The sequence below is a fragment of the Macrobrachium rosenbergii genome, chromosome 29 (assembly GCF_040412425.1).
Source record: "Macrobrachium rosenbergii isolate ZJJX-2024 chromosome 29, ASM4041242v1, whole genome shotgun sequence".
NCBI classification, from domain to species: domain Eukaryota; kingdom Metazoa; phylum Arthropoda; class Malacostraca; order Decapoda; family Palaemonidae; genus Macrobrachium; species Macrobrachium rosenbergii.
This window is the reverse complement of record NC_089769.1, coordinates 9026540-9039401: the sequence shown is the minus strand read 5'-3', so window position 1 is coordinate 9039401 and position 12862 is coordinate 9026540. Positions and strand designations below refer to the sequence as shown.

General features: G+C 38.6%; 1 protein-coding gene across 2 annotated transcripts in view; it reads right to left on the bottom strand.

Annotated features, from left to right (window-relative positions):
- The window catches only part of TP53INP (Tumor protein p53 inducible nuclear protein), a 158350-nt gene extending 145488 nt beyond the window's left edge, over positions 1-12862 (bottom strand). Inside the window, exons 1-2 of one of the 2 annotated variants that reach the window (XM_067130963.1) lie at positions 12678-12862; positions 10212-10230 (exon numbers count right to left, since the gene is read on the bottom strand). In XM_067130963.1, the coding sequence (XP_066987064.1) occupies positions 10212-10227 (16 nt within the window). In that variant the 5' untranslated portion in view covers positions 10228-10230; positions 12678-12862. The remainder of the gene's footprint in view (positions 1-10211; positions 10231-12677) is intronic. The other variant, XM_067130961.1, reaches the window with a different exon arrangement.

Genomic DNA, 12862 nt, shown 5'->3' with positions numbered 1-12862 from the left:
AACCGAGTGGTAGAGAGCAGGAGAAAAGAGAGGACTGCGGCGGCAACACAGGCACTCCCGGGACTGCCTCTGCACCGGTAGACCAGCCTAGGAGAGTGACGAGTATACAGAAAATAAATCTTCTCTCGTTGGGGAAGGGGTAGACAGCCACCCCATCAGAGAACACTGGCTCTACGATTACCTAAGGACCAAAGTTTGGGGCTTGGCAGATGCTTAAATTTCTCGAGTCCTCTTGCATCACTTCAACTGTGCGTCAGAGGGTCCTTGACTGGGAAATTTTCGACTGATCTCCTTTCCAGATTGGAATGGTTGTGAGAAAGGAACAGGCGGGTGTCTAAATCATCAATTTGCCGAAATTTATTTTGTCTCTATAATAAATACAGCATATTGGTTTGGTTTAACAATACATTCCCACAACTCAGATCTTTGATTGTATTTGACCACTGTCTCCTGGTGGCTACAGTGTAGTTCCATTTCATTTCAGAGTATACAGTATACTCCTTCTTAATTTACATCCTGAATAAATACTAAACTATCTCGACCCTATTATTTAGTAATTCACAGCTCTCTTCTTTTATTTTTTTTATTTTCTCAGCGAATCATCTTGGGTTTATCCAAGATTCTCCAGCTTTTATTCATCGTTACATGTCCAACTTGAGGGGGCAACTAGTCACAAAATTAAGTTCTGCTCAATACCCCTAGTTCTAACTAAGCTTGGCCTAGGAGAGACAAAGTCCTCTACTATACCATCATCTTGGTTAGGCCAGTTTCACCTTGCCTCTGGAGAAACATTACTGCTGCAAATACTCATGTGAAAAGGTTACTTCAATATCTGATACGATTTATAAAGAAGTGCAAGAAATTCTGAATCTGAACGCTTTTGCCTTTAAAGGCATCATTTTTCATGAAAATGACAGAAGAAAATTAAAGATGTAATGGAAGATGATTTATGCTTATAATAATCAATGTTGGTCAGAGGAAGTTGCGATATAGTGTGGTAATCTGAAATACAGCAAAAAAAAAAATTTTTTTTTAAGAGGGGGCAAGAAGCAAGTAGGCACAGAAAAACCAAGAGTTGCGATTACCCTCTTTTGAAAGTTTGTAAGAAAAAATTACCAAGAAACAGAACATCATTACGTTCCCAATTTTTTTGGCCAGCTTCTCAGATAATAGAGCCTTTCTAGGTTATAATCAGGCAGACCTTCGTAACTGCAACTACCACTAACATCATGATGAAAAATATAAAAAACGGCTCCATGGGACAGTGACCCTGCTACACAGCAGAAGAAGAGAAATTGGTCACCTTCAGGAGGATAGGAAGAGGATCGAGTAATGAAGTGAGAGTAGGATCACTGGGAAGACAAACTGCCTTAATTTTAACCCTACCAACAAGAAGCACCTCTAAAATGAGAGCAATACTTTAAGCAAGGATGAGGAAGTCCAGCACAAAATGCTAATAACTGAAGTAAACAAAAATTATGGCCTCTTCACAATAAACCAAATGTTCTAGGTGCAGATTTGGCCATTTCAACAAGGCTTTGTCTCCAAAGCATTTCAGAAACCTCCTGAACACCTAAAATATTAACACATATGAGAAGTTCAGTCAAATTTCATTCTTGATTGATCAAAGAACTGGTTGCTGGAGGAGATAGACAAAGAGGAATCAGTGTGGAAGAGGCCCTGAATTTGAGTTATAGGAACCCAATTCAGAAAAGTTAAGTATACCTTAGTTTAACCAGACCACTGACCTGATTAACAGCTCTACAGGGCTGGCCCGTGAGATTAGACTTATTTTACGTGGCTAAGAACCAATTGTTACCCAGGTGGGACCTACAGCTTATTGTGGAATCCGAACCAAGAATCGAGAAATGAATTTCTATCACCAGAAATAAATTCCTCTAATTCTTCATTGGCCGGCCGGAGATTGAAAATATGGAGACCGACCATCCAACGAAAACTGCCCAGTTCAGAAAAGCTCAAAAGACTAAAGTACACTGATATGAGGATATGGCAATTCGAGACTGAGAGTAACCACAAGAAGGGGGCTGAGATGTGAATGAATGAAAAATATGGAGAGCCAAACCTTCACTGAAAGGAAAGGGACTGTACCTATAGCAGATACCAACTTAAGGGGTTTTTGACTAATGAAAGGTAACTAATTCTTGCTATAAGTAACATCTCAAATGGGTGGTTGGTTCCATGGCATGAAGCCAACAGCTACAAACACACGCGCTTATGTCAACACTCACACTTTGACGGCCAAAAAAAAAAAGTTAAGGACAAACCTTAGTTTTACCAGACCACTGAGCTGATTAACAGCTCTCCTAGGGCTGGCACTGATTAGACTTATTTTATGGCTAAGAACCAATTGGTTACATAGCAACGGGACAGCTTATTGTGGAATCGAACCACATTCCGAGAAATGAATTTCTATCACCAGAAATAAACTCCTCTAACTCTTCATCAGCCGGCCGCGGGAATTGAACTCCGGCCCATCGAGTGACAGTCTGAAGCTCAACCGAGTCGGCCAACAAAGGGCTTTTTTGACGGCCAAACTGTGGACAAACCTCACGTAAAGGAAATTTCCACAGCACTGATCTCTTCATGCACCCACACAGAAGGCTCACCAGTAGTCCGAAGAATATCCTACAAACACTGCACCTTTTACCTTAACCTTGCTTTCTAGATGTTGTGGCCCTCCTTTTCAATACCTTTTCCACCCATCTAGCCACCCCTTTCTGAGGCCCTCCTTTTCAATACCTTTTCCACCCATCTAGCCACCCCTTTCTAAGGAATGGAATATAAAATTTAGGCCTAAGGCCAAGCGCTGGGGCCTAAAGGTCTTTCAGCGCTGAAAGGGAAATTGGAGAGTAAAAAAAAGGTTTTAAGGCGTAACAAGAGCAAACCCTCAGAGTTGCACTACGAAACAACTGTTAGGAGACAGTGGAAACCAAGATGGAAGACAGGGTATATGAATGGACATAAACTGAAAGGAATGAAACGGGTTGCAGCTAAGGGCCCTTTCATTCCTTTCACTGTACCTCCACTCATATTCTCCTTCTTCCATCTTACTTTCCACTGTCTCCCTTTCCTTCCTCCCAACACTTGTGAATTGCATAGTCGTTCATTCTCCTTTCTTTCAACGAAACAGAACCATCTCATGGGCAAAGAAGCAACGGATCCTGAGAGTGAAGAGATGTCCAAGTGTGTCAAAACGTGCTAGGCAGAAATTCTTCGTGGAAAACAAATGGACAAGAATAAATGCTCTTCAGTGATAAAAATTCACGCAATGCCTAACCTGACTAATTATTCAAGACATACAACTACTCTGCAACTGAGTGGATTAGTTAGAATGTTGATATAATTGGCGGCAGGAATGAACTTGCACGAGAATATCCCTTTCATAAAGTATGTCAAACATGAATTTTGCAATTAAATGTACTTTTTCTTTAACTCTGTTATGTACCACTGGCACCATTTTACAGACGTTAAACTGATTATGAAATTATAATCATCCTTTAATAATGTTCTCATATTTAATATTTGTAACAACTGAGCAGAAGTAGCCATGCAAAAGAGTGAGCTTTAAATAGCAAAGATCTCCAGTTTTACCGACGCTTTTCGGGAAACCTCGAAAGGCTCAAATGTAAGTGCAATAATAATTTCGAATTAAATGGAATTGAACATAGAATTTAGGCCAAAGGCCAAGCGCTGGGACCTATGAGGTCATTCAGCGCTGAAAGGGAAACTGAGAGTAAAAAGGTTTGAAAGGTGTAACAGGAGGAAAACCTCGCAGTTGCACTATGAATCAATTGTTAGGAGAGGGTGGAAAGCAAGACGGAAGAAAGAGAATATAAAAGGAGATACAGTAAAAGGAATGAAAGCGGTTGCAGCTAGGGGCCGAAGGGACGCTGCAAAGGACCTTAAGTAATGCATACAATGCTGACGGCACTAACCCCCTACGGAGTATAATAACTTCGAAGTAAAACCCACCAATGTCTTCCAATCAGCACGACTCCAAACTTGACCCATTTCAAACGCGGTGGATTATACATAACTGACTACCAAACAATAGTTATTTGTTTTATTTACTGAATGATGAGCATGTTACCAAAATAGTTATTCACGCCGGAGAGCCAGGTCTCGACATTTGTGTCTCTGGCAGAGAAATTTGTTCCCTAATATAAAAATATGAAAAATATAGTAAATAAATCAAGAGCACTTCTGATAATTGTCTCAAAGCACTGGAAATGTTTGCAATTCAGATGCAATTTTCTCGCTATTAATATGTCCTTTCCAATTTAGCTGAGCACCAAAGATAAATCAAAGCATTTTACCGACTTGCTAAAGGGTGCGAAATGGTCTCTCATGTTCAATTCTAATTCATAATTTTCCTTTCTTGCTCGAGAATACCCCTGTTTTTGCTTCTTTCCTGATTTTTTCTCCAGGTGTGCTGGACAGGTTCATTTTAGAGAAAGAGAAGTCTGATGAATTATCTGCAATAATAATTCTCTCTATTATTTCTACATTTCTCAAATTTGTTGTGGAAGTTGTGAAGGCTATTACTGCACGAGTTTTAAATTCCCTTACTGTAAACGCTTCCGGTTACCATAAAAATTACCATAAAAAGCAAGTGGAATGTCTCCAATGAAGAAAGAAAAAGACTAAAAATTAACTGTTATAGGGTTTAGTCCTTATGATCCCTAGGTAAAGAGCGGCTCTAAAGATCTTCAGCGTCCGTAACCTGATTCGATACATAACTATGCTGCCCTGAAATGGAAGACTGTAGTATCTGCAACAATACAAAACAGAAAAATCGTATTTACTCCCTTGCCTTACTTCTGATTTTGCAGATACTGCAGTTTTCATTTTAGCAGCAGGTGGCATAGCCTATCTCAATCTAGAAAATTTTGCAGATACTGCAGTTTTCCATTTTAGGGCAGTATGGTAAACTACAAATTCTCTCAGAAACAAAGCTCTGAGAAGTAATGTTTACATGTTTGGTAGCGCTGTGACCTAAAACCTAGCTTTGTTGGTCAAAGCATCAAACCTCTGTTAGACGTCTGCAGTATCAATGAAACCAAGATGCCATATAACGGAACTTCACTAAAAATTAAGACCAGAAGACAGAAATTGAAAAGCTGAAGAAAGGGACTGAAATCTTTCAAAGTGACTCTTACAGCACAGGCGGTCTCAGTTCTATACAAAAACTGCCAACTAATGTCAAATTCAGTATGATTCTATTTTACCTTCGACAGTCATATATTACCCGGATGACAGTGCAGAGAGAGAGAGAGAGAGAGAGAGAGAGAGAGAGAGAGAGAGAGAGAGAGAGAGAGAGAGAGATATCAGCTGCCAAAGGAGATTATAAAATTAACACGATGTCAACAACGGAGAAACATAAAAACAAAATACTGGATAAAATACCTAATCCTGTCAATCAAAGATGTGTGTGTGAGAGAGAGAGAGAGAGAGAGAGAGAGAGAGAGAGAGAGAGAGAGAGAGAGAGAGAATATCAGCTGTCAGAGGAGATTATAAAATTAACACAATGTCAACAATAGAGAAATATAAAACAAAATACTGGATAAAATACCTAATCCTGTCAATCAAAGATGAGAGAGAGCTGAGAGAGATTATAAAATTAACACAAGAGAGAGATAAAACAAAGAGATCCTTTCAAGAGAGAGAGAAAGAGAGAGAGAGAGAGAGAGAGAGAGAGAGAGAGAGAGAGAGAGAGAGAGAGAGAGAGACGCATGACACGTGGAAGTTTAATCAGTCATTTAGCCTACCTGGCAATATGGTGGCTTGTGACTTGCAAACTTTAGATGTTTAATTTCTATTTTGTTAATTTTGCAAATTATCTTTGTATATATATTGCAGAGGGTTACTTCACTCTGAGAATCATTGTAAGCTTTTTCAATTAAGATTTGTTAGCAGAGCTGCAACCCCGACTGCACCCTGTTAGAAAGTGGCTGCCATTGCAATACCGACCTTCGTCATAAGGTTTAATCACTGTGTATGGAATGAAATATAAAAGCTGGGCCAAAGGCCAAGCCCTGGGACCTATAAGGTTATTCAGCGTTGAAAGGGAAATTGAGAGTAAAGTTAAGAGAGGGTGGAAAGTAAGATGGAAGAAAGAGGATATGAACTGAGGTACATTTAAAGGAATGAAAGGGGTTGCAGCTATGGTCCGAAGGGACGCTGCAAAAAACCATAAGTAACGCCTACAGTGCACCGTGCGATGTGCACTGACAGCGTTACCCCACCCCAAAGGGAATACTAATTATAAACCCTAATCCTAAATATGATTTGCACTCAACGAAAGTTCCAGCGACGTTGACTTCCAAGGCGACGACGGCAGTGGCAATTGTAGGTAGTGAGCAAGAAATGATGACATTTCCATTTTTAAGTCTATGACACACTTTCGCTCTTCTTTCTCAAAGCCGTGTGGGAATCGATGGATGCTTCCTTTTCCTCTGAGCTATACCAACAATGCATAAATTTAGGCCAACAACCGCGACACTTGTTTTGCTCTCACGATCCATCCCGTTTGTTTTGAACCCAAAAGAGGCTAGTGTTGACAAATTCACGCTCAGTCAGCGTAAAAACTTATGAGGCTTTCTTGTGTCATTATCGGCGGTTCGACATCACATGATGACAAAAAACTAGTTCGTGTGACAGTGACTTAGCACTATCCAGATGCCAAACGCGCCTGTGAGAAAACAGACTATCACTGTCTAAAATGCCATACTCGTCTGTGTCAGATATTTCCTCCATTAGTTTGCATACAGAACTGGCAAGAGCAATTGGTCAACAGCTTAGTTTGAAGAGCAACGTTATTACGGGTTTCTTGACAAACAGGTCTTTAACAGTGTGGCAAAATCACTGTTTCAGCAGATGATATTAAACTCATAATACTCTATCGCTACAACAAGTACATGATCGACAGTATTATAATAAATTACAATGTTATGAATGGTACAAAACCTGAAAACTAAAACTTCAACTTGAAATTCTTAATTTCAAAATAATGATCGAAGCAATATTCAAAGATCTTTGTAAATTGTTTAGAATAATCTGAAAAATTCTAGCATTGAAACAGAAGGCACATCATAAAGAATTTCACACACGAGAACGACAAAATTTACGTAGTATTGCAATAACCAAAGCATGTACTAAAAAATCTCGAAATTCACACATAATCCCGACGAGGTATATTTATTTTCACAGACTGGCATAACTCCTGATAACTGAAGCACCACGTACGAGGCCACAACAGTTGTGCATCCTGATGATTTAAGATAGCTCAAAACCGCCTACATGAAAATTCCTTCTCCATTTATAAGGACTTTTTTCCTCCTACAAACGATTTTTCTCATTTGCAAAACATTCGTACACCTAAATGTTACAAACTTCTGTCACTTTCTTTAACAGGTCAAAAATGCAAGATGAATTTTCAACAGAGATTTCCAACTAATAGTTACGATTTAAATTTTAATTCTTTGCAGTTTTACATCTCCGGAACGTGCAATGGAAACGTGCTCCCAGGTTGCTGCGTCCCTGCTGGAATTAACCACAATATACAAAAACTCGAGTCCAAGAAAATACAAAAGGTTCTCCTACTAAAACTGTGATGGCAAGAGTAGCAAAAATTATACAGAAATATGTTTAAATGCTTCACACCGCTATCTTTAAGAGCATTTCACAGTAAGACAGGAATCAACTGGATAATAAGTGTAATAGTATACCTTAAAAGAGTATTTATTCATAACTGAACTTTTATTTCACTCCACTATAAAGATGTTTTCATTTTTCCCCATCTGAGCGCACAACGTCCTGTTAAGCCATTCTCAAATATTAATCTGTAACAGTAATAAATACACATAAACTGTATTCAAAGAACTGTGAATTACACAGCCAAAACACTTACAAGAATGTGTTCCGAAGGACGTAAGGCTACCAGATCATTTTAACTGAGACAAAGATACTAAAAATGTTCGTTAGCTCTCAACAGAATTTCATGACAAACAAAAGTCAAAGGGTTGACAATACATGAGTCGTACGTTGGCACATAAAGGTCATGCGTCACGGGTCATGGAGTCAAGCCCAGCTGGGATCAGCCAATTCAGATCATTAGAAATTCTGATAAAAACCCTAAGCGCCACGTATGTTGTTAGGGAGAGCTGCATGACCAGCAGGCTCCGAGACGGGTAGCCGTGTACGTATTGTTTCGGTGTTTGGGAATGGAATGGCGTGAGATGGAATGGAGTTTAAAATTTACGTCAAACGCCAACCGCCGGGACCTATGAGGCCATTCAGTGCTGAAATGTAAACTGAGAGTAAAGAAGGTTTGAAAGGTGTAACAGGAGGAAAATCTCGCAGTTGCACTCAGAAACAATCGTTAGGAGAGCGTGGAGAGTACATTCTGGTGTTTGCTATCTGCGTCCTGACTGTCTAAGTCAAAAATTGTTCTTATGATATACACCAAAGACATTTGTTATAAATGTGTAAGAAGATGCCATCGTCAAACTAACGTTGGTAAAGAAACAAACTTTATTAATGTTGTCAGAGACATTGTACCCGACCTCTTTAAAGCTTAGCTAGGGCAGGGCAACGTGAGTCCACACTCAACCAGGCAGGAAATCTGTTCCCTTGAGGCCATATCTTTTCTTCATTAAATACTACATAATTACCAGGAGGAACCCCTTTCAGCTACGACAGGTTTGGCATTAAAGTCAGAAGGACTCTTGTTTTCTACAACAAGCATCTCATTCCTTTCGTCTCTAAGCCAATTTTCACCACAGACAAGGAGAAACCAATAGCCCAATTCACTATCCTTATTTTGAAATGATCTAGTTACGTGTGAAATGTAAACTCGGTTTTAATAAACAGAGGTTTCTCATTAACACTGTAAAATGCATAATGAGGTTTAATATATATATAGAGGCTTCTCACTAACCACTGTGAAGTGCTGTGAACAAGAAATTCTAGAATTAAAAGTACAAAAGTCACCCTTGGTAGTCTGAAATGTTGCAGAACAATATTCTAATCAATCCAAAACCCCTCGTTCTTCTCTTTCACTGTCTACTGGTAAACTTTGCTTGCCAGACACTGTCACGAATTTCCCAGGTAAGAGAACAATGTTGGGAAACAAGGCCGAAAATAATCATCTGAATCACGAAATAATGGAAACTTTCCTCCTCCGCTTTCTTACTTACAAAAGTGAACGATGTTTGGTAAAATCTTCAACTTGGTGTTTTTCATGTTTTGAGTATGAATAATACGCATGAAATGTGGGTATGCTCTTGCACATGTAACAAAAAATAATAAAAAAACTGACAAATGTGAAAACAATCCAATATACCCGTCACAGATGCATGAACTACACATATAAGCCTTACCGGATCTCTTCCCATGGTGTGTGAAACCTAATAATCTCTTACAAGATGGCATCATTACAAATAAGCATTATTAACTTGATAAGCGAACGCTGATACCCAGGCAACGATACAGGCTTCTTATTCTAACCTACATTATTCTGACATGCAATCTTCTCAACATGGTGTAACACAAATGAAACGCAAATATTAATTATAAAGGGTAGAGCATAGGCTAATTCCCAAACCGGATAAAACTGAATTGTAATCTGTACACATACCTTCATAACTCTTCTTTGACAAGTCAATCCTTCAATCCTTCGGCGCTGAAATAAGTTATCCAGATGGCAAAATGCTTACAAAGCATATAAAACTGGTATGAACAAAGCGCAAAAGGAAATTCCAATATGACTCATACACAAAGTAAAATTAGAAAACACTTATCTCTTTTCGCTTATGTTTTAGCTTCTCTATGCATCTGGATAACAGGCACACCATTACTGTCAAGTCCATCAAAATTTCAAAGCTACTTAATATTAAATTTTTTTTTTTTTTGCATATAAGATCACTCCAACCGTCACAAACATTTCCAAAAATGTTTCGAAATCAGTCAATCGTAATGTAAAAATACCCATCAGATTCATAATGCAAAATGTAAATACAATAGTCACAAAATACATACATATAAAAAAAGCTTCTGGATTGAACAAACTTCATATTAACACCAGTGTTGAAACTTACAGATGAAAGGATTTCCATGGTAAAGCACAAAAGAATGCATGCATAGAAAAAGCACGTACTTGTCAGTAATGGTATGTAAAATGAGCCACTCACCTGTCCGTGATCCCATGATCTGTGAAACAAAAAATACAAAATACTATTAAATATACACATTAAGAAAAACACATTTACAATGGCTGCCCCTGACCCAGTATTAATACAGCAATACAATGCAATATCAGATTTACCATTTAGTTGCATTACTGTTCTAATGATCAAATTTAACAAGATGAGTGAATTTTTCACTTATATAACTTGACTGTAAACAAACCTGCTCTAAGGTGAGCTTAGTCTATGAATACAAACTGACTAAGGTTTTCATAACATTAATACAAAGCAGTTAATAACAAGATATGAATCACCAGTAATAGAAACAAGGTTTCTTTTGTCACCAGCAGTATAAATTCTACTATTTTCTATTAGCAACTCCATTGCCACCAACCATAGCAGACTGCCCTTCGGACTGTCAGTTCTAAATGATACCTTTTAAATTAATTACATTAAATAGCAATATAGCCTAACCAGCACCAGGTAGTTTCATGCAAACAGAACCTTGCAAAGAATGACAGAACATTCACCAAGCCCATAAACATGACTCTTAATTTCTAGACTGATATATGTTATTATCTTCTGATACTGTACCCCTCGCAGGGGGTAACTCCCAAGAAAAGCCAATTATAATAAATCACTTACACTCATTCATAATTTATTTGCTGAATTGTGGATGAACTTCATTGATAAAAAATCCCCACATCAACCATTTCTGGCGAAGTGACAAACGCTCATTAAAATATAAAATATCACGTGTTCAACTCCAGAATGTAATTATGGCTTAAAGTAAAAATTTACCTATCAAAGTACGCTATTGTTATAAAAGGATATACAGTAGCCTAATTCATGTAAACTATGATATTTCGTCATGAATTTGAATAAAACTGGACAACTACCATGGCCTGGTTCCCCCCAGTTGCCAACTGGGATATTTATTGCCTTCTGTTTATGTTTTTGGGTATTTCTAAGTAACAGCTCCGCACAGACTGTATGAAATGGTTCCATGAATTCGAAAGTCATCAGGGAGCCACATGTTCAAGAAGGGATTGGGTAAGGAAATCTATTTTGAAATAAACCATACTAACCTAACATACCTAACCTAACCTAACCTAACCTCATAGGCCAAGTTACTTAGCCAGGGGCCGAGCCCCCAGACACCCCCCCCCCCCCCGGGGTAAAGGAAACCACATTTTACCAAAAGTTCCCCTATAACACTGTGCATGCCTGATAGCATTCCACAATGCCCCAGCATACATAAACATATTCAGTTCTGAGGTTAATTACAGTCCACCCACAAAAAATAACGGTAAATTCTTCATAAGCAACCAAAATACTCTAGGAAAAGTCAATTTTAAAGGCAATTCTCGACGCAGAGAAAATGCTGGTAAAATTTTATAAGTTGCCAATATAAAATAATACCCCGGAACCTAGAGGTGTTTATTGGTTACAATTTTGCCATATTAGCTATGGAGGGGGTTGGGGGACAGGTACTGTCTTACCTTATAAGTCGTAATTTGATGAAGAGGTCATTTTAAAAATGAAGGTTACAATTTCATATCGTGTATTGGCAACTTATAAAATAATATCAAAATGCTTACTTCTAACTGTATTTTTTATGTTGATGTCTTTTGTTTAACCTATGTTTAACTTTTTTTTTTTTTGGTAATTCTATATATTAGCTCCACGCCTGTTTTTACCTTTTCAACTGGTTTTTTCTACACTTTTAGGGGTTCTGATACTGGCGGTGCAACTGTTTGTTGTCGGCCAAATGGAATGTCCCTTCGCCGTGTTTAGTACTGGCCTGGGGGGGGGTCGGGTACCAATACATTAACAAGTTATTGCACTTGCTGAATGGGATACGAACCATTCGAAACAGACATACCCGTGCTCTGTCTTGTGAAGATCGCGTATGGAAACCCCTTGTTGGATGGACTTCGGGGGTTAATTACAGGTTAATTAGGCTGGAGCGCCAATAATTGACGGTAAATTCGTAATTAGCAACCAAAAAACTATAGAAAGAGTCAAGTTATATCGTCGCCGGTTGCGCGGAGCTACTACATAGTTCTACCTTTTTTTTTTTACATTCATTTCCAGGGTGCTGGTACTAGCCTACACACGACGCCCATTTTGCATACAATCTGGTACCCTAGCTACCAAATCAGAAGGCGGTGGTAATAGGTTTAACAGTCTTCAGTTTTACCCCATAATACTACTGCAATAAATACAGTTTGTGCAAACCAGGAATATTTGAGAAATTATTAGAAACCACCCCTTCCCCCTCACACACACCCCCAAGCAGAATGGTCTCCTACTCCCAGGCAAACTCCAGCCAAACTCCAGTCAACTGGGCTATACAGGAGCTAGTTTTCGCTTCCCCTTGGCTACACTCATCCATTCGACCATGTTCGGGCACGAAAATGAATTTCGTGAGGCTAGGTAAACTTAACAATGATTAACATTTTTTCTTACCTTTGTAGTGCAAAGTTACTCTAAACATCCGTAAAATAAAAACACTGCCACAACAATATCAATTAGACTTTAACGGTAATCACTTATGTATTTTAATATAATCAGTTTCAATTATAATGATTTAGCGTAGCCACGACATGAGAACTGCAACATAAACAAGAGAATTGTCACATTACACTTTGGGT